Genomic DNA, 22,513 nt, shown 5'->3' with positions numbered 1-22,513 from the left:
GCTAGCTTCTAGTATTCTTGAAATTAACTGATCCCGAGTAGAATACAGGCGCGGATCCAGACCCGGGGTCGGTAACGGTCCCCCACTTCTCCCCTGGATCCCCGTTTGATAGAATATTCCACAGATTTAAGATGACTCCAGAAATAATCCCATAGATTTATGGCATTAAAATCAGGTGATCTGGAAGGCCAGTTGTGAGGCCCCCCTCGACCAATCCATAAATGGGATACATCTAGAATCATCTCGGTGTCCTTTATTCACTGTTCAAGATTTTACGTTTACTAATTAAACACCCTGTATAATTAATGTTTAAATAAACCATTAAAATTCGTGAATTTCTTGTAGTTACACAAAGATACTAAAATTCACCTTTAGGAAGTACGTGATCTTTACTATAGATTTATACAGCGTCGTACTTTTAAACAATAGAAGACGTTTTTTGAAGAAATCGGCAAAACGTCCTTTGATAACTGCGACAAAGTGATTTTGAGTTCAAAAATACGATTTCATATGAAATTTTGAAAAGATGGCTGAGAGGAATAACAGCTCTTAAAAAAAATTCAGATAAATAAGGCAGATCAGGGCGTTAAATTTTTTTTTGCCGGGGCGCCAATATGTTTGGAGGCGGCCATGCTTAATGACAATGAATAATAATTAAGTTCTCCACTAAAAAATTCCCTTGTGTGCCTTCCACCTAAAAAAAAAAGTTTTTATTGTTTGGCGAGGCGTTTTCAGTCAATTTTAAAGGTGCGCCCTCTCTCTGAGAATTACGGTGTTTCATTTCGGGATCACTGATGAAATTATCAGTATGACACTCGGTGATCGCAACTACCATGCACGTAGCGGAGCGTGGCGATTTTTCTGTAAAATTGTTGGGTTTGATGTCCTATGAGCGGGCAGAGATGCACAGGCAACGAAGTCATCTTTCGGGCTAACAAAAAGTCACTATAGATTTGTATTCTTCTTTTTCTGACGAAAATAAATTTCTATGCTAAACCATGAAGTATCCGTAACGTCAAAATTTGACGTTAGTTCTGACCGTTATGAAAAATTTTAGGGATGGGCCTTAGATAGCCCTCCTAGTTCGATTTATCCAATTTCGCAACCTCCAAATTCTTGTAAAACTGCAACAAAAAAAGATGCCACAATGCGCAGCATGTGGTAAGAAAGTCTGTCCTGAAGAGCCTAGAATCACTCTCAATAAGGTCTGGCACAAGTGCTGCTTCAGATGCAGTGAGTATTTTTTTTAGTCTACACCGAAGAAACTATTTCTAGGCTCACCATATGAAAACGAAACAATCTGGTTCCAGCGTCTCTTACGACATTTCATCAAAAATTAACACGTTAGCTTCCAATTTTGGTTATTGAACCCAACCTCTTTTTTGTGTTGAAATGGAAAAATTTACTTTAATTTCGTTTGGTTCCAATATAAAACTATTGAGGAACTTGGATGAAAAAGGTTGACAGCTTTATTTACATAAAATGGAGCAAAATGTCTTCGCTACCAGCGAGCCTTTTTGGTAAATGTTTATAAAACTGATGTACCACACATACACTAAACACTCAATTATTACGTTCTGGCCAAATAGTGTTGAGCATCGAAATAATCACCATCTCTTGATTAAAGAGACTATTTCAATTCAACACGTCAAATAGCTGACCAGTGTGAACTGGTGCGGAGTGCAGTAGCATTAGAATGCAAAATAGCATAATGGCGTCTTAGGAATGAATCGTAATTCCGCCTGCAACTTGATAATGAGTTTGCTGTTAAAAGAAACCCACACAAGAACCTGGAACTAATGACTTGTCTATTGGCAATGATAGATTCACTGTCATGAACGGGTTGGTCAGAGAATGTTGACCAATCGTTCACTTATCTCCGGTTGAGATGTTCTTTTAACCCCTGGAAGAGCGGCTTTCCAGAGGTCTCGGAGAATTAATAATCATATAAGTTCACCAAAGATGTTATACGTAAGTCCGGCCTGTCGCTTCGATGGACAGGTCTTATTAGTTGAATTTCCTTCTCTAGGGACAGGATTAGTTTGCTGGGTCAATGAAAAATCGATTTAAATTTTAAAACTAAATATAATAAAGAAAAATGAAAAATAACCAAAGTTACAATATCCCTTGAAATGTTGACTCAACGGCCAAAATTTTATAAAAACAAAAAAAATGTCTCAAATAATCAGTTATTCAAACAAACGAAACAATATACCAACTTTGAATTTGGGAGAATCAGGACTACTCAAATAAACTTATTTTCATTGAAAAAAAAAAAATTCAAACATCAACAAATAAACCAAAAGTAAATAGCCAAAAACTTGCCCTTATCCCACGATGCTAGGTAAGTATTTTAGGCCCTGCCTAAACCTAGTTTCAATTTTTTTCAAACTGTTCACTCGAAAACGTGTAATTCCTTATATAACACTTCACTCCCGATCCGCGAACTCCGATCTAACCTAATTTATTCCGAAGAGATTCTAAAACAAATTCTAACTTTATCCCAAAAAATTCCTAGTTTTCTATTTCTGACCTAATTTAACCGTTCTTAGAGTTAAAACAATTCCTTCTTACAAAAAAACTTAAAATTCCTTCAACTCTCTATCATCTACTAAATTCCCTTTATTCTTGATTCAACCTTTCAAAAAAAATTACTCTGATCTTCAAAAGAAATTGTTTTAATCTAAGTCCGGTTTCGCGACCGACGTTCTAATTCTCAACCTTTCTCAATAAGAGACCCTAAGCGATACTGACTAAAAAAACATCAATCCTCATCATTCCTTCTTCATTTTTTGTCAACAGACCTTCAACCTCAGTTCAAACTAGATTTTTATGCAGTCTCAGCAAGAACCATACTTCGAATTTGCCTACAGCCTGACGGATTTTCTGCACTGTCATATGTGACCAAAAGCATTCCCCGTATCTAAATATATTCTTCTTATCCGTGAAAAATATATCGATTTCACCAACGCAGTGAGAAGATAAGTAATGAAAAGCAATAATCGATAAAGAATATATGCAGCTTCTAAGATAAGATCGATTTACACACAAGTCTCGACCGCTCTTCTGAATTTAACGTCCATCGTTCTGAATAATAATTTCAATAATTTCCATTTTTTCGATTTTCTACAATAATTTCAATAAATTCTAAATTTCCGATTTACTACATCACAATTACTCTTGATCTGAGGCATTATGTACTATATTGATATTATCCTATCCTATAAATTTCTTCACTACCCGAGTAGTCAAACACAGTATTCTTCTTGATGTAACACTTCTCATTGAGTATAATATAGTTGTTGATTTTAAGACCTATCGGTATTCTCCAATTTATGCTTCTATCTAAATGGTGAAAGGTCTGCTTCTCAACAAAACAATCTTCAAAAACCAGGGCAACTACTTCAATTTCATTGTATTCATCAGGACTTTACAACAAACAAAGCATATCCAAGTAAAAACACTGGAAAAATAAGAGCATCGCACTATAATAAGAATATTGGTTTTACGGGGAGGAGAAACAATTCAATCAAATATATTAACAATGAAAGCTTCTGTAGGATTTCACATATGCCTACTTATGCGTTTCGTCCCTGGCACACTCACCGGACTCATCAGTGTGACTTTGGTATATTTGTGTGTGCCGTGTCACAGACGCTTAGGGAATTCATTATTATCGGGAGCTGCCGGGACTCGAACCCGGCACCTTGTAGCATCTCGGTGAGTGAGTCTACACTCTTAACCTCTAGGCCACCGAGTGCTGTGTTCATTGTTGCTATGTGGAGCTTTATGAGAAGCCGCCACACTTCTAATGTTTAAATCTCGAAGTTGTTTTCCATTCGAATATTTTAAGATTAGAACTATCAAACCAAACAAATAATGTAAACATTCATTGCATTTGATTGAATTGTATCTTTTCACTCTTAATCAGTATTGTATTTCATTATATAATGATGTTTCCATAGTGATGTTTTCATGGTATCAGTGTTTATATTTATTAATAAGTGTTTGTTGCAAACTACAGTCCCAATGAATCATGGTCTTAGGCTATCTCCATACTTAGTTAATGCCTTGTAGGTTCCTATGTAATGCATTAATTACAGACAAGTGCAACTGCGATCTGAACGCTGACTTCGCGAGGGTCTACAAAGGTGAAATCTACTGTCATTCGTGCTTCAAGATGTTCAGGAAATATTGCTCTTTCGAAGGAGAGGACGAGACCGCCACCATCGAAGAACATTACGACCCATGTTGCTCCAGTTCCAGTCATGTAATGCCCTGAATCTCATTTCATCCTAATTGGATTTGCTAAATGTTCTTCTTTTTTAGAACTGCTGTCGGCTGAGTCCCACGCACTCCGATGACTGCTTCCTTTGCAAGAACAAGAGGCGAAGTTGCAGAAGTGGCTGTCACGCCTTGCCTAGGGAACTGGCGAACTACTGCAACAGGAACCCGGTAGGGGATAAGTGAGTTCTCGAGAAATTGTTCATAGACGAATTATTGTTTCTTGGCAGATTAGCGAGTGTGTTTCTGTTACATGGGCGTACAACTTCGCTTCCGCCGTTTTTTCCGAAATTCGAGGCTTTATTGTAAACATCTGGTTATACATTAATGATTCAAAGTATTGTCCATCGCTGGCCACTACTTCCTCCCATCTTTGGGCAGCGTTGAAAAAACTGTTCGTTTTTGAAGCGATCCACGTAAAGATCCCATTTTTTACTTCTTCATAAGAACGGTAGTGCTGGACAGCCAGGCCATGTGCCATTGATCGAAAGCAGTGATAGTTCTAGCGAGTAACTTCTGAAGAATACGGTGGGTGGGGTAGGACTTCTCAGTTCGACGTTTCCAAGTATGTCTCGACCATTTTCGCAACATGGGGTCGAGCATTTGTCATCATGCTGTAAAATAACTTTATCATGTCTCTCGTTGTATTGCGGTCGTTTGTCTTTCAATTCTCGGCTAAAATGCATTAATTGCTTTCGATAACGATTGCCTGTGATTGTTTCAGTCAGTTTTAACATTTCATACTACATACGCCGATCTGGTCCCACCAATAACTGAGCATGACCTTGGAACTGTGAATATTCGGTTTGACCGGGATATCCCCATGATTTTCTGCGCTTGGGATTATCGTAATGAACCCATTTTTATTCTCCAATCACAATACAATTCGGAAATCCCTTCCGTCTTTGCCTTGCAAGCAGCTTTTTACAAGCAAACAAACGCCGTTCAACATCTCTCGACTTCAACTCGAACGGCACCCAATTTTTTTGTTTCTGAATCATTTCCATGACTTTCAGGGTTTTGAAATGGCTTATTGCCTCACTCCCAATGAACCTGCCAATTCTTGTTGCGTTTGACACGAGTCTTGATCAAGTAAAGCCTCCAATTCTGCATCTTCGAAAAACATCTATCTTCCACTGCCATGCTAGTTTTCGACGTCAAAATCACCGTTTTTGAATAGTTGAAACCACTCTCGGCACGTTCTTTCACTAATTCGATGGGCCTCAGCCGCAGATTTCTTCATATCAAAGTAGAAAATTAAAACCTCCCGCAAATAACGAGAATTTGGCTCGTAAGCTGACATGTTTAATCGAGAATAACTTTAAGAAGCAGACACAATTCGACTAATATTTCGATGGCATTATGTTTACAAATACCTCAGTTTATTGTATGACATCTACGACCTATTTATTTCGACTATCAGTTACCGTTACAACCATCTATTTCAAAACGGCGAAAGCAAAGTTGTACACCTAAAAATATATCGGCTGCTTTGCAGAGGAATATTCAGTTTTGCATGATCATCTTCGGAAGTGATAGATCAAGCATTAGCTATTTGAAGTACCTTATTTGTTTTTGCCAGAAACAGTATAAAGTGTTATGTTTCATGCAGACGGATAACGCCGTTGTGTCTCAAAGATCATTGTAGACCATGCGTCCACCCAGTCTTCCCGTGCCAGCAGCCCAAGAGCAGGTGTGGCTTCAGCAGACGCAAATGCCCCGTCATCAGTTGCATGTCGAGATCGTCATCGTGCTTGGACAAAGCCGCGCGCAGCCTTAGCAAGAGGCGAGAATGCTCGGACTCCTGCGAATCTTTGGAGAAGTTCGGGGGCTGCAGGCGTGTTTGTAACGCTAGAAAAAGTTGCGGTGAGACCAGGTACGGATGTCAGAACAAGATGCACTGCTGCGATAACAACAGAAACCACAAATATACCGGATGTGCTCCATGTAGGAGATGTGGGCACAAGGTGAGACTTTCTGGATTCACTACCATATCAAAAAACACTACAAATATCACACAAAATTAGGTGTAGTAAAAAGAATCCATCATTTTTAAATGGAAAACAAGGCTTTAATTACAAGATTAGGTCTAAGAAAGATAGGAGGATCAGAACACCCCCACAGAGGAACTTCCCTCGTAGAGACCAAAGAACCCAACCTCAGAGGAAATGAGCATTTTCTGTATTGAATAGTTAGAATGATCCGATTCAGGTCAAATACGCGCCTTTTTGTTCGATAACTTGTTGCCATTATGAAGGTAATATCATTATGCCTCTCTCATAGAAGTCCTCCTTCCTATTTGCAAAAAATTGAGACCGTCAATTTTCACAAGCTCCTGTTGAAGCGAATTTTTCACAAACAAAATTCGCTTCTGTTAAAGCGAATTTTTCACAAGCAAAATTCGCTTCTGTTAAAGCGAATTTTTCTCTAGCAAAATTGTTCTTTATGGATAGAAACAGATCACTAGGTGCCAGATCCTTACTATAAGGTGGATGCATAAGAACCTTCCAACCAATCTCTCGGAGCTTCTGGGACCGTATTCTCGACAAGTGATCTTTCAAAACGTATACGTTCATTCAGTGTAACAACGCTTTAATTACAATAGTTAGAATGATCCGATTCAGGTCAAATATGCGCCGTTTTGTTCAATAACTTGTTGCCATTTTGAAGGTAATATCATAATGCCTCTCTCATAGAAGTCCTCCTTACTATTGGCAAAAAATTGAGACCGTCAATTTTCACGAGCTTCTTTTGAAGCGAATTTTTCACAAGCAAAATTGTTCCTCATGGATAGAAACAGATCACTAGGTGCCAGATCCTTACTATAAGGTGGATGCATAAGAACCTTCCAACCAAGCTCTTGGAGCTTCTGGAGTGTCACTATCGATATGCGTTGCCTGGCGTTGGATGGAACAGAGTTCCTCTCCTATTAGCCAAAGCTGGCCGCTACTGAGCGATTGCCTCCTTCAGACGGTCAAATTGTTATCAGTAGAGTTCCGAGTTAATAATTGTACCGTAGGGGAGCAGCTAATAGTAGATAATTCCCTGACAATTCCACCAAACATACAGCAAAACCTTCCTAGCCGTCAATCCTAGCTTGGCCACCGTTTCAGCCGGCTCACCGCTTTTCGACCAGGACCGTTTTCACTTGACGTTGTCGTAAGTGATCCACTTTTCATGACCAGTCACCAACCGCTTCAAAAATGGGTCGATTCTGTTGCGATTCGCAGATGGATATACGGTCCATGAGGTTTTTTGCGTTAACTTGTACCCATACATCGAGCATCTTTTTGAGACCACCCTAATGCAAATGGTTTCAAACTTTTTTGTGTAATCTTTAGATCTCGGGAAATCGAAACAGTGCTTACCTGACGATCAGACTCGACAATATCCATTATTTTATCGACTTTTTCGACAATTGGCCTTGTGTAGTGCTAGGTGCATCTTTGACATCGAAATTACCGGAACGGAATTGACGAAACCAAAATAGCACGCCATTGGCTGTTCCAGAAACAGGACCATAAACACTATTTAAATTTTCAGCCGCCTGGCTTGCATTTTCGAAGAAAAACTATAACATATAGCGTATTTCTCTTTTCTATTATCCATCTTTGACACGTGCTCAAACCAAACTGAGACAAGTAATCACCAAAAGTGTCGGAAAAGTTTTTGTAGAACGAAATCTCATATTTTTAACGGCATCTGGTAGAAGCTAAATCCGCAGACCTTGGTGGTAAAAGAATATTTTTATTATCTGAAGTTCACAGATTCTTATACAGGGTGGCCACTTTTTCAATGGGATTGTATTGGTAACTTTTAAACCATAAGAGTTAGAAGGTCGGTCAAATGGAGAAAAAGTTGCATGCATAGAAGCATTATCAAGCAGTTCAAACAAATCGAGATTATCAGGGCCGGTTATTGAGATATCATAAGAAAAGTAAATTCTGTCATTTTGATTTTTCTTTTTTTCCCACTTTATTTCAAATATTATAAAAAAATGTTACAGGAATTTTTTATTCGACAGTAAATTGTTCTCAATTTGTCATAATCAGATTTCGTGTCCAACGTTTCGTGCTCTCTGGGCCACCCTCAACCTTATTTTTTTCAATACGGACCTGTATATTTTATGACACTTTTCGAAATAACTTTTAACGCTGAATTCAACGATAAATCATACAATGTCATTCAAAGTTGATTTTCAGGTGATTTTGACCCTTATCCAAATTTCTTTGGGTCGGAATGAAATGAGGAATGTTCAATGATAACCTACTATTCAAAATATTTTTTTTATTTGAAAAAAATTTTTAGGTATATGCAGCAGAGATTGTACTCACTTCTTACGGAGCTTATCACAACAGCTGTTTCTCTTGCTATTCCTGCCTCAAACCCCTGGATGCCACAAACGTCGAAGAACATTGTGGAGAGATATTTTGTCGACGTAAGCCAACCAAAACAACGAAAATCCTCCTATTTCCAAGTCTAGGAAAACATCGTACTAATTTATTTCTTCGTTTACAGGTTGTTACAAAAAACATTTTGGTTTCAACAATTACGGCTTCAGGAATAGAGTGTTTTAGGAAGAACCCTGTCATAAGTCTAATGATGTATTGTCTTATTGTAACAATAAACGTATTAGTTGAATAATTCTATTTTCATACAAAATGCTACATGTATTGTAATGTATTGTAAAGACAAACGGTAATTGATGATGCTGTTATGCAGTTATTACTAATTTATATATTATGATTTAGTAATGAAATTTAATGGGATGAATTCCTAAAATTCAATTTTGAATCATAAAAAATTGTGTTAACTATAATCAATTCAGATGATTATAGGGGACTATGATGTCCCCTAGCCCCACTTTTTTTAGTAAGAAGGGAATAGCAAGACACAAACTATTGAAAAATATACCACTAAATGGTACACAGATAATTCAATAACAACAGTACAGCGCTGAAATATCTGGGACAGTGCTTACTATCGTTAGACTCAAGTTCAAGTGTCTTTCAGGGAGAAATACTACCAATTGAAAGATGTGTGGAAACGAACCTATGGTAACTATCATAAATGTGATGTGGCAACACCAAACCTTTCTCTGGTATAGGAAATTTCTCCTATAAGAAAGTTTTGAGAGAAGGAGGAAATCAAAAGAGATATTAATAAATAAATATTCTCATGGAATTTACAAAATATCGATCAGCGGTACTTTAATACCAAAGATTCAAAAAGTATTTGGATCTTAATAAGAACCTTCTCACTGGCTTTCTTACAGGTCCCTGCCGCCTCAGGAAGCATCCAATGAGTATAGGATATCAGAATTGGATAGCGTCACCAATGAAAGAATAGGGAAGTTTTCGTTGTCGTTTCCATGGAAATATAGCCATCGTATTCAATAGTGCTACCTAAGGAAAACGTATTAGTATTCCCGATTTCGGGTCTAATAGCAAACACATATATAGAGGATTTTTTGTTATTTCTGCGTAGTCTATGTCAAAGTAGTGAAGGTGATAAAATGAATGAACAAATTGTTACACTCTGGAAATAGCATTTTGTGCAACAAATGAAAAAAGTTCAAGTTTTCTCACAACTGTGGAAATTTGTGGTAGGAGCCTGAAAGGCGAGTGCGGCAAACACATGAGTGAGAAAAAGGACTTTCCAAATGTTGCACCTTGCACAAATTTAAATAATACAAGTAAGGTACCTGATTCAATTCAACATTGCGTTTCCATCGAACTGACTTTTCTAAAGCCCAATTTCATTGGTCTATCAAGCATGGTGGGGGCAGAGTACTGTGAGGTATAAAATTTCTCTCAGTATAAGCAATACGAGGTATTGAAATATAGTAAGCTATGAAATATAGGCTAGTTTTCGTAATTTGTAGGAAAAAGAGAGTACATGCCCCTCGATATTTATTTGTACTTTCCTAATAAGATTTATTCTAGCAACTTAATAATTGAATTGTATTTTTTGTTCAAAATCTCAAATTACAGAACTAAAAAATTAATGAAATAGAAATTAATATGATTTATTTCAGCTATATCTGTATACATAATTTAAACATTACTTTATACATTTTTCTATTATAAAAAGCTTTTCTGAAAAATATTATATCTAAGTTATTTACAACGACCCTATATCCAAGGATAAAAAATTAATATTTATATGTTCTATATAAAATCGAAACTTGAAAGACAACAACAATTATTTCATTGATCATTTTTCATCGAATTGCGATGTTAAACTGAAAACACTGCAGGGGGGAAGATTTGATTGTGAAAATCTTTGGTAAAATAAACAAAAAAAATATACAATACACGGAGTTGTCACAATTCAAACCATGTAGGAGTAAAATAAATTTTCAGTCTATGAATGTTTCGCTTTATCGAAGGGTGATTACTTTTAAGATTTTCTGCAAACTTTCAACACGAAATGCTGAAATTTTAAGTACTCTGTTCTGGATATCAAATTCAAACATAAAAAGTGATGTAACTGAAAATAAATTGAATAGGATACAAATACAAAATTATAATTTGGATATAAAATTCTATAACTTTTCTTAGACATGTTTCTCCAAATTGGAAATTACATTCTCAGTTACACCAATAATCAATAATTGAATAAAAAAAATTTTCAGTTCAATCAGAAAGCATTTCCTGAAAGATTTAAAAAATTAGGTTCCTTCAAAATATTTTCTCAATCACAATTCATTATATGATTTAATTCAAGTTTATTGTAGATATTGGGAGTTTTAAAAATCAGAATAAAAATTAAATATCAATTTTATATGCATACCAAATACATTATGAGATATCAGCAATGTGATATTTGAACAAAATATCAACATATTTCCATCTAAACATTGCCTCAATTAATGATCACTTTTTCTTCAGTAATGAAAATTGCAACTTTTGTATAATAAGGCTCAATATCAAATTTCATCAGATAAAGATCAAAGATCATTTAGAATTGACAATATAACCTTTTCATAAAACTTCCAATATTCCGTCAAATAAAACAACTCTTGCACTTTCTGTTTTCACTGAGAACTGTTATTAAACCACGCCTTCAATGAACTAAAAAAAATCTATATACATAGGTGTAAAAAATATACATAATTTCAAAACTTTCAGTATACATTTTTTTTTACATTTGTACGATACTCTATAGTTTTTCCGATGTTTTATATAATCTTAATTTACAATATTCATAAATATTAAACACTCACTGTTCACAAATTTAAATAAATCACTCACTACAAAATGTACTTAAACAAGTTCATTCTTAACATATGTCCTGGGCATTTCCCCAAGTATCCAAGAAATGTGTAATTTTAAAGTAAAATCTGATAACAAACTGGATTCGCACACGGAGAAAATGTAGCTCTGAAAACAAATATATCAATTAATTCAATGTTGACTAGATTAATAGTATTTCCACCTACCCCTAAGGTCTAGATCCTCTCGCTGCATCTTCCAAGGCTCTCACTTTCAGTTCTCTTTCTCTTTGCCTAAAAATATTAATAAATATAAATGAAAATATTCAAAATTTGAAGTTGAAGAAAAAAATTAATTCATCTTAGTTGTGAATAGAGACTTTCTCACCTCAAATATTCCTCATGATGTGCAACAATTGATGGATGGGGGGGAAATCTTTCCCTCTCTAACATCATTTGTCTTTGAATTTGTTCATGTGCAGCAGCCTAGAAAAAAGAATTATGGTGAAATTTTCGTATTCTGAGTAGAGAATGGTTTCAAAAGATTGGGTTAGACTCAGGATTTGAGGTCAAAATCAATTATGTTCGTTATAGCAACACACAAATATGCGATGACTTTATGAAAGAATTCTGTTATAAAGATTCCTCCACGCGATTTTAAAAGTTAACTATTGCAAGACGCTGTTACGAAAGGTAGTAAAATGTCAAATCTCGAAATTAGTGATTCGATAGTAATTAATTCAATAATTTATTGCGTAAAAGTGCAAAATTGACAATGGAAGGGGAATATGGTTAGCAATTTCAGCTGGGGGGACTGTATTGAGGAATCGATTCTTCATAATACAGTTGTGTTAAAAAAAATCAAAACCAATTGAGACCATTTTTGATTATATAACAGACGAGCAATTTTATTCAAATAGCTTCCGTTTTTCAAGAAATAATCTCTGAATACTCAGACATGTGCTCAGGATTCCAGAAAAATAATGACTAAAACAAGGAATATAGTGGATGGTGAATAGAGCTTTGATTTCATCAGACATTAATTAACATTTTGAAATGTTGTCAGACAATCAAATAAATAAATTCCATCCACCTTCAAGAGTTTTTTTCAGAATCTGGGAAAATTCAAGAAGTTTGTACAAAATTTGGTCACACTACCGCATTGATCCTTCTAGATCAATAGAACACAATTCTGATTTGTTTCAGATGTTTTTGTTTATTTGCAGATAAGGTTGAAGGGTTCACTTATCATTTGAATATGCTGTTTTGTTTCTTCAAGAAAATTGTTCCAAAAACGATGTAAATTGTATTTACTTCAAAGTTGAAAAAAATTTGAACGAAAGTCTTAATTTCACATCAGTGGTTTTCTTTTTTTTCAATTTCGCTTCATAAATTGTTTTTTTACATGGCATAAATTGGATTGTTGGGAGGGATAAATGATCATTAGAAGGAAGACAGTAGTATTGGGTTTCTATGAAAAACTTACCTGGTGAGCCAGCTGGTCGGCGTAAGGTCTTCCTAACAAATCAGGATGATGCAAAGCCAATGGGCCATCCCTACCATGCATCATGCCAGGCCTTGGATAACCTGGGGTACCGGAAGCTGAAAAGTAATTATACATTTCAGGATAGGGCAGAGAACCTAAAGGTAAAAAACAAAAAACATAGTCAGAGAATATTTGCATGCAATTATTATGTTTCAGTCAGGACACAAGACAATAATGGTAATCGCGCTACACCAGATCCAGAAAGATGGAAAAAAGTACCACCTAGCAATAGGCAATACTTTGAATTGTTCCTTTGTAACCATTTTTTACAATAAAGTTTCCTTTCCTCAAAAAAAAAAACAGCGGGAACTTAGTTGCGCACCTTATAGTTCTATAGATATTTTGTGAATGTCTTATTGACAAAAACAAAAAAACAAAATGAATATTTACCTGGCAGAGGAAAACCTGCGGCGGCAGCAGCAGCTTCTTGTTGAGCCTGCTGTTGCTGTGGATGTAGATGCAGATGGGTATGAGCATGGGTGTGCGCATGAGTGTGTGCGTGATATTCTGGCGATATACCCGCCATCTGTAGTCGGACCTGCGAACAATACTAATAAACATGAACCTGCTATATAGGCAGAGGAAGTTATTTTAGTCGTCAAACGATTATACAGCGTGTCCCGATTTCGAATTAGATGTTTCTGGAGAACTAGGCGTCTTTAAATTATGAAAATTGCGGTATGACATTTTTCGATATTCTCCAATAAGCTCAAATATTTTTGTGATTTAAACACTTCCGGTTATGCGGTGAATGAAACTAATAGGAAAATAATGGTTTAAAAAAAAAAATAAGGTGGAAAAAATGGAAATATGCACAGTTAGTATTACCGAAGGAGAAAAATTTGATAATGTAGTGCAATAGGAAATTCTGAACAAAATAAGATCATAAATTCTAATTTTCAAAATGAATATTGTGGCAAAAATATTTCAGCTTAGTAAAAATTATCAAATTTTATCATAATCCCAAATTTCATAATTCAACTCGAAAAACTCGAACTTGGACACCCTGTATATCAATTAGTCATAACATAATGAAACTTACCATGGGATCGGTGGCTAAAGCCAACCTTTCAGCAGCTTCTAGCTGTGCCTGATGTGCAGGGTGGTGAGGATGACCGGGTGGCGCACCTGGGGGACCACCTGGAGCTCCAGGTGGTGGTATTCCTAACCTCTCCAATCGTTCTCTCTCCAGCTGGGAGAGTTGGGGACTGGCACCGGCGCCTGGATACAGGGCGAAGTGATGTAACGGAATGCCGCCAGGCCCTGTAAAAAAGTCTACATCTCATACTTATAGGATACTGTTCTTAGATCAGAGCAATAATAGACCTAAACTAAATGGTTAGAATTGAAATGAAAAAAAAAATGAATGATATTTGGTGTTGTTTATTTTTGAAGATATTTCCAGAAGAACTATACTCAAATCCTTCATCACAGAGGTTTTCCTATTGGTTGAGTATGGAGTAAAAAATTTGTTCTAAAACCATTTTATATTCAATGAAAATTTCTAATTAGTACCAAGATCAAACGATTGGATCGAGATATTAAAGATTTCCATTTGCTCCATTTGTTGTTGTTTGAAGAATGGATAAATGGAGTTTCGTGTATTGATAACACACGGTTTTCTTACTGGGAAAAAATTCTGAACAAGCAAAGTAATAAGCGTTATCCAGCCTCTACCCATTTGACAACAACAATTAAGAGGTGATATGCAGACTTTAAAAAAAGGCTCTAATGTAGAGGTGATTGTTGAAAGTCAGACCTATATTCAAAGCAAAAACGAATATTTCTACAGAAAAGGTATTAAAATGTTAGAGGAACATTGAAGAACAAGTATCACTCTTGAAGGTGACTATGTTGATGAATAAAGTCGAAAAAATGTTAGGACCAGGACTTATTAAGTGAAGTGTTAAACAATCTAATCTAAGTAATGATTCTGAAGGAGGTTGCGCTTGTTTTAAATGAACATTATCAGTAACTATCAATGGGAAAAAGCTTAGATATTAGAAACGCAGAATTTTAAGGTAGGTTACATTTTTTTCCTCAATTGATTTGAATTGGCCGAACATTGAATAATTTCAAAATATTAAATATCAGTAACTGACTCAAAAGTTTGGAAGCGGTGAAAGTTGTTTTGCATTTGTTTTACCTAGAAAAACAAAAATAATCTAAATTCAATTAGAAATAATTATTATGTTTTGAAAGGTTAATAGCTGAAGGGTCTGTTTAACAATCTTATGTTAACGTCCCGGATAGCCTATTCAGGACTTATCCAATAGATAATTGTGTTTCACAAGTGTCTAATAGGTTAAAGACACCGGTAAACTGAGAAATCAGGCAGCAAATAACCAAATTTTTTCCTGATGAGAGACAGAGAGAAATTTCATTTATTGGTGCGTTGGCATCATAGGCCATTTAATTTTCTGATGAGAGGATACGTTGTCATTGGTCAGTGTATTTGGATGAGCATGAACAAGAATAGGTTAGGTATTTCAATATTTGTTGAATCTTATTGGTGTAACATGTTTTGTGTCTCTTCAAATTTTTAGAAGTCGAATTTGAAGATTTTCTTGCAGATATTATATGACATCAAATAAAACGTCGTGACCTTAAACCACGAGTTGATCATTTTGTTGAATATGACGATGAAGAATTTAGGTCTAGGTGAACTATGAAAATTAGCATTCAATTATTTATTTAATTGAAAGTTGCTTCTCTTGTTAAAAAGGCCTGTATCCAAAACTGTCAAAATATATTCATATTTATGAAATGACAAGTCTAACCTCACGAAGCATGTCGATTCTAAATACAAATAATCGAAAAGACATAAATAAACAAATTGAAAGGTCTCGCTTTATATTTCTTTAATCAGTATTGAGAATAACACCAAACCTTCCGTCTATAAAACTATCAGATAGCTATCAAGTAGATATTTTATCCAGCACCTCAGCTGTGAAACGGAAAAAAATTATCTGGCATATTTATCCAATATCCGCTGGCCATGTATCCGGGACTTCATAAGCAAGTGGTGAAACAAGCCCTAAGCCTAATTTTTTACATAAATGTTTTTGAAATACCTCGTGGTTTAAACTGACCTGCAGGACCCGCCAAGCCTGCCGCGTATCTCCTCTGTATTTCCAACCAGTGGGGATCCATGGGATTAGGAGGACCTCTCATTCCACTCTTCATCAATTCCTCTTTGAGTCTATCGTTCAGTTCCCTCTCCCTGAGCTCTCGGATTTCACGCTCCCGCTTCTCTCTCTCCAGATGCTCCAGTTCAAGCCTCTCCCTAGCAGCTGGACCATACATGTTGAGCTGATATTGGAGCATAGGGTCCATAACATGTGCAGGAGGCAGCAGTGTCCTTTGCATGTGTCCTACAAATAAAAATTGTGATGGTTGATAATCCAGTAGAGTTATTATGTCGAGGTAGAGCAAAATGCCAACTTACCTGGACTAAATCCACCATGAGGTCTTGCATACTCAGAGAGTTGCCTTAAAGCAGGAGTATCTTGGAACCCAGGTCTCTGGAACCTTTCGTAGGGCGAGGAAACCGTTTCTAAGGGTCCCCTTGAAGGGGGCTTCACGTCTGGCTTCTCTGGCGTCGCTATTTTTCTTGCCTGAGCTTGTTGCACCTTCTCCCTTTCTTCCCTTTCACGTTCTGCTTGTTTTCGTAGCCTCTCCTCTCTCTTCCTAGCCAACTTTGAGTCTGGCACAGGTTTGAAGGTCAGATCAGTCCTAGTGCACGAATTGTAATCGCCACGATTCCAGTGCCGTAGAAAGCTGGTAAATATAAATAGATTATAAGATATAGTTATTCAACAGACTTTTTTCAGAATACTCACATTGCTGACTGACTTCTGTGACACTCATTATCCTCTATTCTGGGTTCAGGGGAAGGCCCCCTAGATGGTGCAATTGGGCTTGATTGGCCTTCATCCTCTGGAGAGGGTTCAGGATCTGGTTCTATCTTGACAACCTCTTCGGGCGGTGGAGGTTTGGTACTAGGTAGGCTTAATGGAGAAGGACTAGACTGCATGCTCTGCTGCATGTTGGCAGCGGCTTGAGCAGCGTGAACCCTTAAGGCTTCTAGAGAGCTACTGCCCATAGACTGAGGAGGACCTATAAAGAATGTTATACATAGTTGAATTGGTCCAAGATAAAGAGAAACTATCGTCAATTAGAGTCTTAGATTACCTAGAGAACCGGGATGGTGTCCAAGGCTTGGTGGTTGGATCATAAGATGCTGTAGGTTACCCTGGGGTGGCGGTTTTGGATGCATACCATGCCTGAGTAACTGATTGCCGCCAGGCGATAATCGCTCGTGATGATGTGTGTGGTGATGTGTGTGTTGGTGATTGCCGCCTCCAGACGAAGATGATGAATGGTTTATTGTGGCCGTAGTGGTCTGGAAGGATCATATTGATTTGTTATAATTATAGGATTTCGTATTTAATCAAATTTTAACGTTCATTGATTTTTTCACACAATACACAAATACAAATCACTGCCGTTTTTAAGCATGACGTTCCGTTCACCATGAGTTTCACTATGAACTACTGTAGTAAAAAATGACGAAGATAAACGAACTTCCATCTCTTTCTACAAGGTTCAAAACAAATTTAAGTTCAGATTGATTCATTCATGATTTTTTGAATTGAGTGTCTTCTAGTCAAGTTCCATTTGCTTGGTATACCAAGCCAAAAACGTCAAAGTATTCACCAAATAAAGAATTATCTCACTTAACACCGAGACAAATAAGTTGAGGCATTTGATTGAGGTATTATAGATTTTGTTGGAGAATATAATCAAACAAAAACCTTTATTTTTTCAGTCAAAGGAAAATTGAATTAGAAAAAAGAATGTAAAGAATTTCAAGTTCAATGGATAAAGTATTGATCAAAGTAAATTTGCAGTATTTCGAAATACATAGTGGGTTTTCACGATATTGATTAGCATTTAGAACTGAATTTTTTCATTTGCTAAATACTGATATAGAAAATGTTTTTAGAGCACCATTTTATTTTAGGCAAAGAAAAAATATATCCCAGCAAAAATGCCTTAGTAAATAAGCATCCACTTGGATAATATTTCTTAAATACATCTTGTAGTGGAACAGAACTGAGAGGAATCATTGGTGATTGCAGAAAATACACAAAATGGTTGAAACAGAACTTGATGCTAGAGTTTTTTAGTTCTGATAACTAAACAAAATTTTACATTTAATGAAGTATCTGAGGAATATATAGCTGAAATATGAAATGAAATTCAACCAGGTCCAAAAACTTTTAATGGAGCTGGAACATAAGCAAATAAATTTGATTCATTCACTAAAAAATATTGTATTTCTTAGGAAATTTGATGATTTTTCTATCAAAATCGTATATAACAGATTAAGGCTTTACAATAAGTAGATGCACTCCACCGGATACTAAACAACATATCATTTTTATAATATATCGAAAACCATAATTTTCAGAAATGAAAGACGCAGACTCAACACTCAACATTGTAGATACTTTCTAATACACCAAGAAATTTTCTAAGATCTGTAAAAGGGTACACTTCGAGAAATAAAGAATACACTTAACAGTGAAAGAGAAAAAAGTATTTATCAAAAATTTAATTCCTTCAAATGCTAGCATTTTCGTTGCTTGTTATCTTTGAGATTCAAACGAGCTTTTTTATCATAATGAACAATCACTCTTCTGTTTACGGCAGACTATGATTGCAAGACAAGCTTAAGAGACGATCCTATATTGAGAGAAATATTTGAATGGAAAACATAATCTCACCTGTGATATAGGAGTGTGGGGCGACCCAGTCCTAACTGTCTTCTGGTTAACTTTGTGCTGCACCGATTGACTAGAACTCGTACTCGTTGAGTGCGATATTGTGATGGAGTGACTTGATCCGCCGCCATAGTTGTGCTTTTCGGAACTGGCGTGGACCGAACTATGATGTGACGTAGATTGGTTGTGCGTCAGCGTCATTTCGTGCGTTTGATGTCTTTCTGTACCTATCATAGGATATCAGAATTCGGTTAGAAAATATCAATTAAAAATAAAGCCATTCTCTCAGAGGAAAGAAAAGATAGAGGTGCCCTTAGAAGTAAATAGCGTTGTATTGTAATCAATTGCAACAGCATGATGATAAAGTGAGATAGGACAACAACAAACCTTCAAAATTGACAACTAGAGGGGCGGTAAACATTTCAGTGGCGTAGTCAATGGTTCTCTTACTGCCTCTTATTAAGTTTTCGGTGCTGAAATGTTTGGAACAAACATATGCATATTTCGGCAAATTGTTCATTTGCAATATTAATACGTGGCACAATATTTTGCTAAATTCTCTATTTGAAGGAAACCTACAAATGTTAGCATTGAATTAAGTTTTCGATATCTCACAAATACTACTCCATAGACGAGATATATTCTACGCCTATGGACTCAAAACGTGAACTAACCTATGATAGGTTAGGTTTTCATTTCCGATGTTTTACACACTATATATGTTTTTCGAGTATTTACCATGATTAAAATTAACAATATGTAACTTAAAATTCACAAACTTGTATGAAATAACGCCGATTACAAACGTGAAATTAAAATGAACAGTTAACCCTTAACGCACCTCTAGTTGACACGTGCAATAACAACAATAGAACCGTGTTGCCAAATCCTCAGAATATTCGCAAAACATCTATGCCACAAAACGGAGAAAAGATTACTTCTTCCTCAGAATGGCAACGCAGTACATTATAAGTGTTTGTAAACAAAAATGTTATAGCGATGTCAACAAATGCTATAAGGCACCTCTATCTTTTCTTTCCTCTGAGGCCATTCTGGTTAATTTAGGAGTTTGCCTGAATAAAATTAATTGACCCGCTGTCATGTTTAACGCTGATTCGACTTCTAACTTACCATTCTCTATTGGCTCTCTGATCTCCTTTTTACTCGTCAGAGTACTTGTTGTACTGTGTTGAGAAGACATCAATGTGGCGCTGACTGTGTCTATCTTTTGGGGACCATCAACCCTACCTGATGGTGGTGGAATGGCGTGTGGCTGTGGCACAGGGTATGGATAAGGATAGGAGAAGGGGTAAGGCGAATAGGGGTGTGAATGGAAAGGATGCATCGGATGCAAAAACGACGGATGCATGAGAGGATGTGAGTGTTGTGGAGGATAAGGAGCGCCAGGTTGGGGATGCATTGACTGAGGTAGAGACGTAGGGGGATTATTGCTAGAGTTGATCAAATTGATTGCCGAATGCGGAGAATTCGTACCTGCAACATAAAAAGTTAGAATAACAGAACGTAAATTAAAAGAAAAATTTATTCACCGGTGTGACGTAAAGGAGGAGTTTGCGAGACCTGTATCAATGGCGTGGGCGTGGTATTCTTCGGAGTGGAGCATTTTTCCCCAACCTGAGCAGGACTTGCTCGGCTAGTCATCGGCATTCCGAAGTCGGGTTCTTTCTTCACGTCCATCGTCGTCGACCCGGACGGAGATCTATCGGACGTCTGCGATCCAGAGGAAGGCACATAGCCAGGGACTTTAACGTCCTTCAGACTCTGCAATGGATCCACGACAGCCGCCTGTTGCATATGCGTTGAATGGGGCGGCATGAAAGGTCCCTGATTCAGACCGCTCGTGACCACCGCCGCAGCGGATGTAGGAGGCATCACCGACGTGTGGGGATGAGCCTGAGAAATGTTCCCTTGGGAGTAAGGAGGCAAGGATTGTATATGACTAGAAGGAGGAGCGTGACCGACACTCTGGTGAATTGACGGAGGCTCTTGGATTTCCTGTTTGACCTTGAGATTCTGAGGTTCATTCTGGTTGGGCATGGCTACCGGTGTGTTTTTGTCTAGGGCTAGAGGGACGCCGGGTTGGATGTATCCGTAATGTCCCATCTGCTGCGATCCTCCCCCGATGGTGACTAGATTATTGGACTGCATCATGCTAGGCAGTGGGGGTTGACCAATTGATGTATTTCCCATCGAACTAGACCCTCCAAGATCTGTCCTTTCTGGCCTATCCAATCTTTCTGGCCGTTCCATCTTCTCTGGTCTCCTTTCGTCCTCGTAATCCCTTTGTGGGGGATTCTGCTGTGCAGAGTACTGAGCCATGGGAATAACCTGGGGTATGTTCAAAGGTTGACTGCTGGACGGAACCTGACTGAAATCTCGAGGAGGATTGGTCAGTTCCATGGGTTCGTCGCGAGGTTCAATCTTTATAACAGTGTTTGTCATGACAGCAGAGGAAGTTGGAGGCTGTATTTCCTGATTTGTTTGTTCTCTGGGGGTACCAGAGAACCCATAGGAAGGCGGTTCTTGTTTGATCTGATCCGGTGGCATATAACTACCGTGGTTCATATTCACAATTTGGTCATTTGGTCGTGTGTCAATGGGTTGTGCTTCCTTCAGATTCAAGGGGTGTTGCTTGTTATCCTTGAGGTTGGGTTGTAGGTGGTTTAATAGAGGCGTAGGTTCATTGTAATAATTTAAAGGATCTTTAAGATGCTCTTTGAGGGAAATGATATGTTGCGTTTGTTCGTTGCCACCCTCGTATTCTTCTTGCATGATTCCTTTTTCCATTGTTATGACCCTTGGAATAATAAGCTCAGTTTTAACTTTATCCACGCTCGTGTCTTTCTCTTCTTCCATATGTTCTTCAGCTTTAGGTTCTACCTTGAAGGTTTCTTTTTTAACCTCCGGATTTTGAAGCTTATTGTCAAATTTCTCCCTCTTCATTTCATCATCTGTAGTAGCACACTTGATCAAATGCTTAATGTCACCTATGTCTTCGGGTAACCTGATTGACACGTTCAAAGGCATGGTGTTCTCTGTCGGAACTTTATTTGACATGATCACAGGTACTGTTGCGGCTTGAACTGGAGGACCATCTTGTTTATCCACTCCATTATCAACCTCAGTCTTCACAACACTCTTTGATTGAGTATCTTCTGCTGGTATATTGTTGTTATTATTATTATTATTATTGGTATTTGTTACATTGTTGGAAGTGTTGGTTATTAGGTTGGTAGATGTTGCGGGAGGAGGGGGAGGAAGACTGTTCTCAGTGCTATTCTCATCAGGTTCAGTGTTGTTCTCGACCTCATCACCTGAGCCAGATCCAGTTGTGTTACTGGAAGGACTTTCTGCCCTGTCTCTCTTCTTTTTAAATAGAAGATCCTTGTTTTCATCCTCATTATCTTCTTTCTCATGGACTCGTTTTCTACTTTTGGTTGGAGTCTCCAGTTTTGGTTTCTTCTTATTAGGAGTGTTGGACGATTTGTCACTGGAAGATTGCTTAACGGGCGTCTTAGGTTCAGGAGTTTCTGTGCCACCTCTTTTCGGTCGTGTACAGCTTCTTGTCGATTGTTCCTTTGCTGCCTTATTCCTGGTTCTCATTCGCTGCGGGCTTTCATCTGGGTTATCTAGAAGTTTAGATTTCATTAGCAAATT

At 37.2% G+C, this 22,513-nt stretch overlaps 2 protein-coding genes across 17 annotated transcripts in view; one reads left to right on the top strand and one right to left on the bottom strand.

Annotated features, from left to right (window-relative positions):
• The first annotated feature begins 1,016 nt into the window (after positions 1 to 1,016).
• LOC123675054 (muscle LIM protein Mlp84B-like) lies at positions 1,017 to 8,925 on the top strand. The gene is made up of 6 exons (XM_045610293.1): positions 1,017 to 1,233; positions 4,104 to 4,270; positions 4,330 to 4,466; positions 5,897 to 6,251; positions 8,593 to 8,722; positions 8,803 to 8,925. The coding sequence occupies exons 1-6, from the start codon at positions 1,140 to 1,142 to the stop codon at positions 8,859 to 8,861; spliced, it is 942 nt and encodes a 313-aa protein (XP_045466249.1). The 5' UTR covers positions 1,017 to 1,139; the 3' UTR covers positions 8,862 to 8,925.
• Positions 8,926 to 10,296: 1,371 nt separating this feature from the next.
• Positions 10,297 to 22,513, bottom strand: part of LOC123677138 (arginine-glutamic acid dipeptide repeats protein) — a 51,200-nt gene continuing 38,983 nt past the window's right edge. For 5 of the 16 annotated variants that reach the window (XM_045613651.1, XM_045613656.1, XM_045613653.1 and 2 more), the window contains exons 8-20: positions 20,386 to 22,485; positions 19,967 to 20,329; positions 18,839 to 19,062; positions 17,241 to 17,451; positions 16,889 to 17,165; positions 16,495 to 16,826; positions 16,121 to 16,420; positions 14,089 to 14,321; positions 13,437 to 13,596; positions 12,987 to 13,141; positions 11,889 to 11,986; positions 11,729 to 11,794; positions 10,297 to 11,669 (exon numbers count right to left, since the gene is read on the bottom strand). In XM_045613651.1, the coding sequence (XP_045469607.1) occupies positions 11,731 to 11,794; positions 11,889 to 11,986; positions 12,987 to 13,141; positions 13,437 to 13,596; positions 14,089 to 14,321; positions 16,121 to 16,420; positions 16,495 to 16,826; positions 16,889 to 17,165; positions 17,241 to 17,451; positions 18,839 to 19,062; positions 19,967 to 20,329; positions 20,386 to 22,485 (4,517 nt within the window). In that variant the 3' untranslated portion in view covers positions 10,297 to 11,669; positions 11,729 to 11,730. The remainder of the gene's footprint in view (positions 11,670 to 11,728; positions 11,795 to 11,888; positions 11,987 to 12,986; positions 13,142 to 13,436; positions 13,597 to 14,088; positions 14,322 to 16,120; positions 16,421 to 16,494; positions 16,827 to 16,888; positions 17,166 to 17,240; positions 17,452 to 18,838; positions 19,063 to 19,966; positions 20,330 to 20,385; positions 22,486 to 22,513) is intronic. The other 11 variants (XM_045613664.1, XM_045613667.1, XM_045613660.1 and 8 more) reach the window with 10 other exon arrangements.

The sequence above is a fragment of the Harmonia axyridis genome, chromosome 3 (assembly GCF_914767665.1).
Source record: "Harmonia axyridis chromosome 3, icHarAxyr1.1, whole genome shotgun sequence".
Taxonomy (NCBI): Eukaryota; Metazoa; Arthropoda; class Insecta; order Coleoptera; family Coccinellidae; genus Harmonia; species Harmonia axyridis.
The sequence above is the reverse complement of the archived record's forward strand: the minus strand, read 5'-3'. Positions and strand labels throughout refer to the sequence as shown.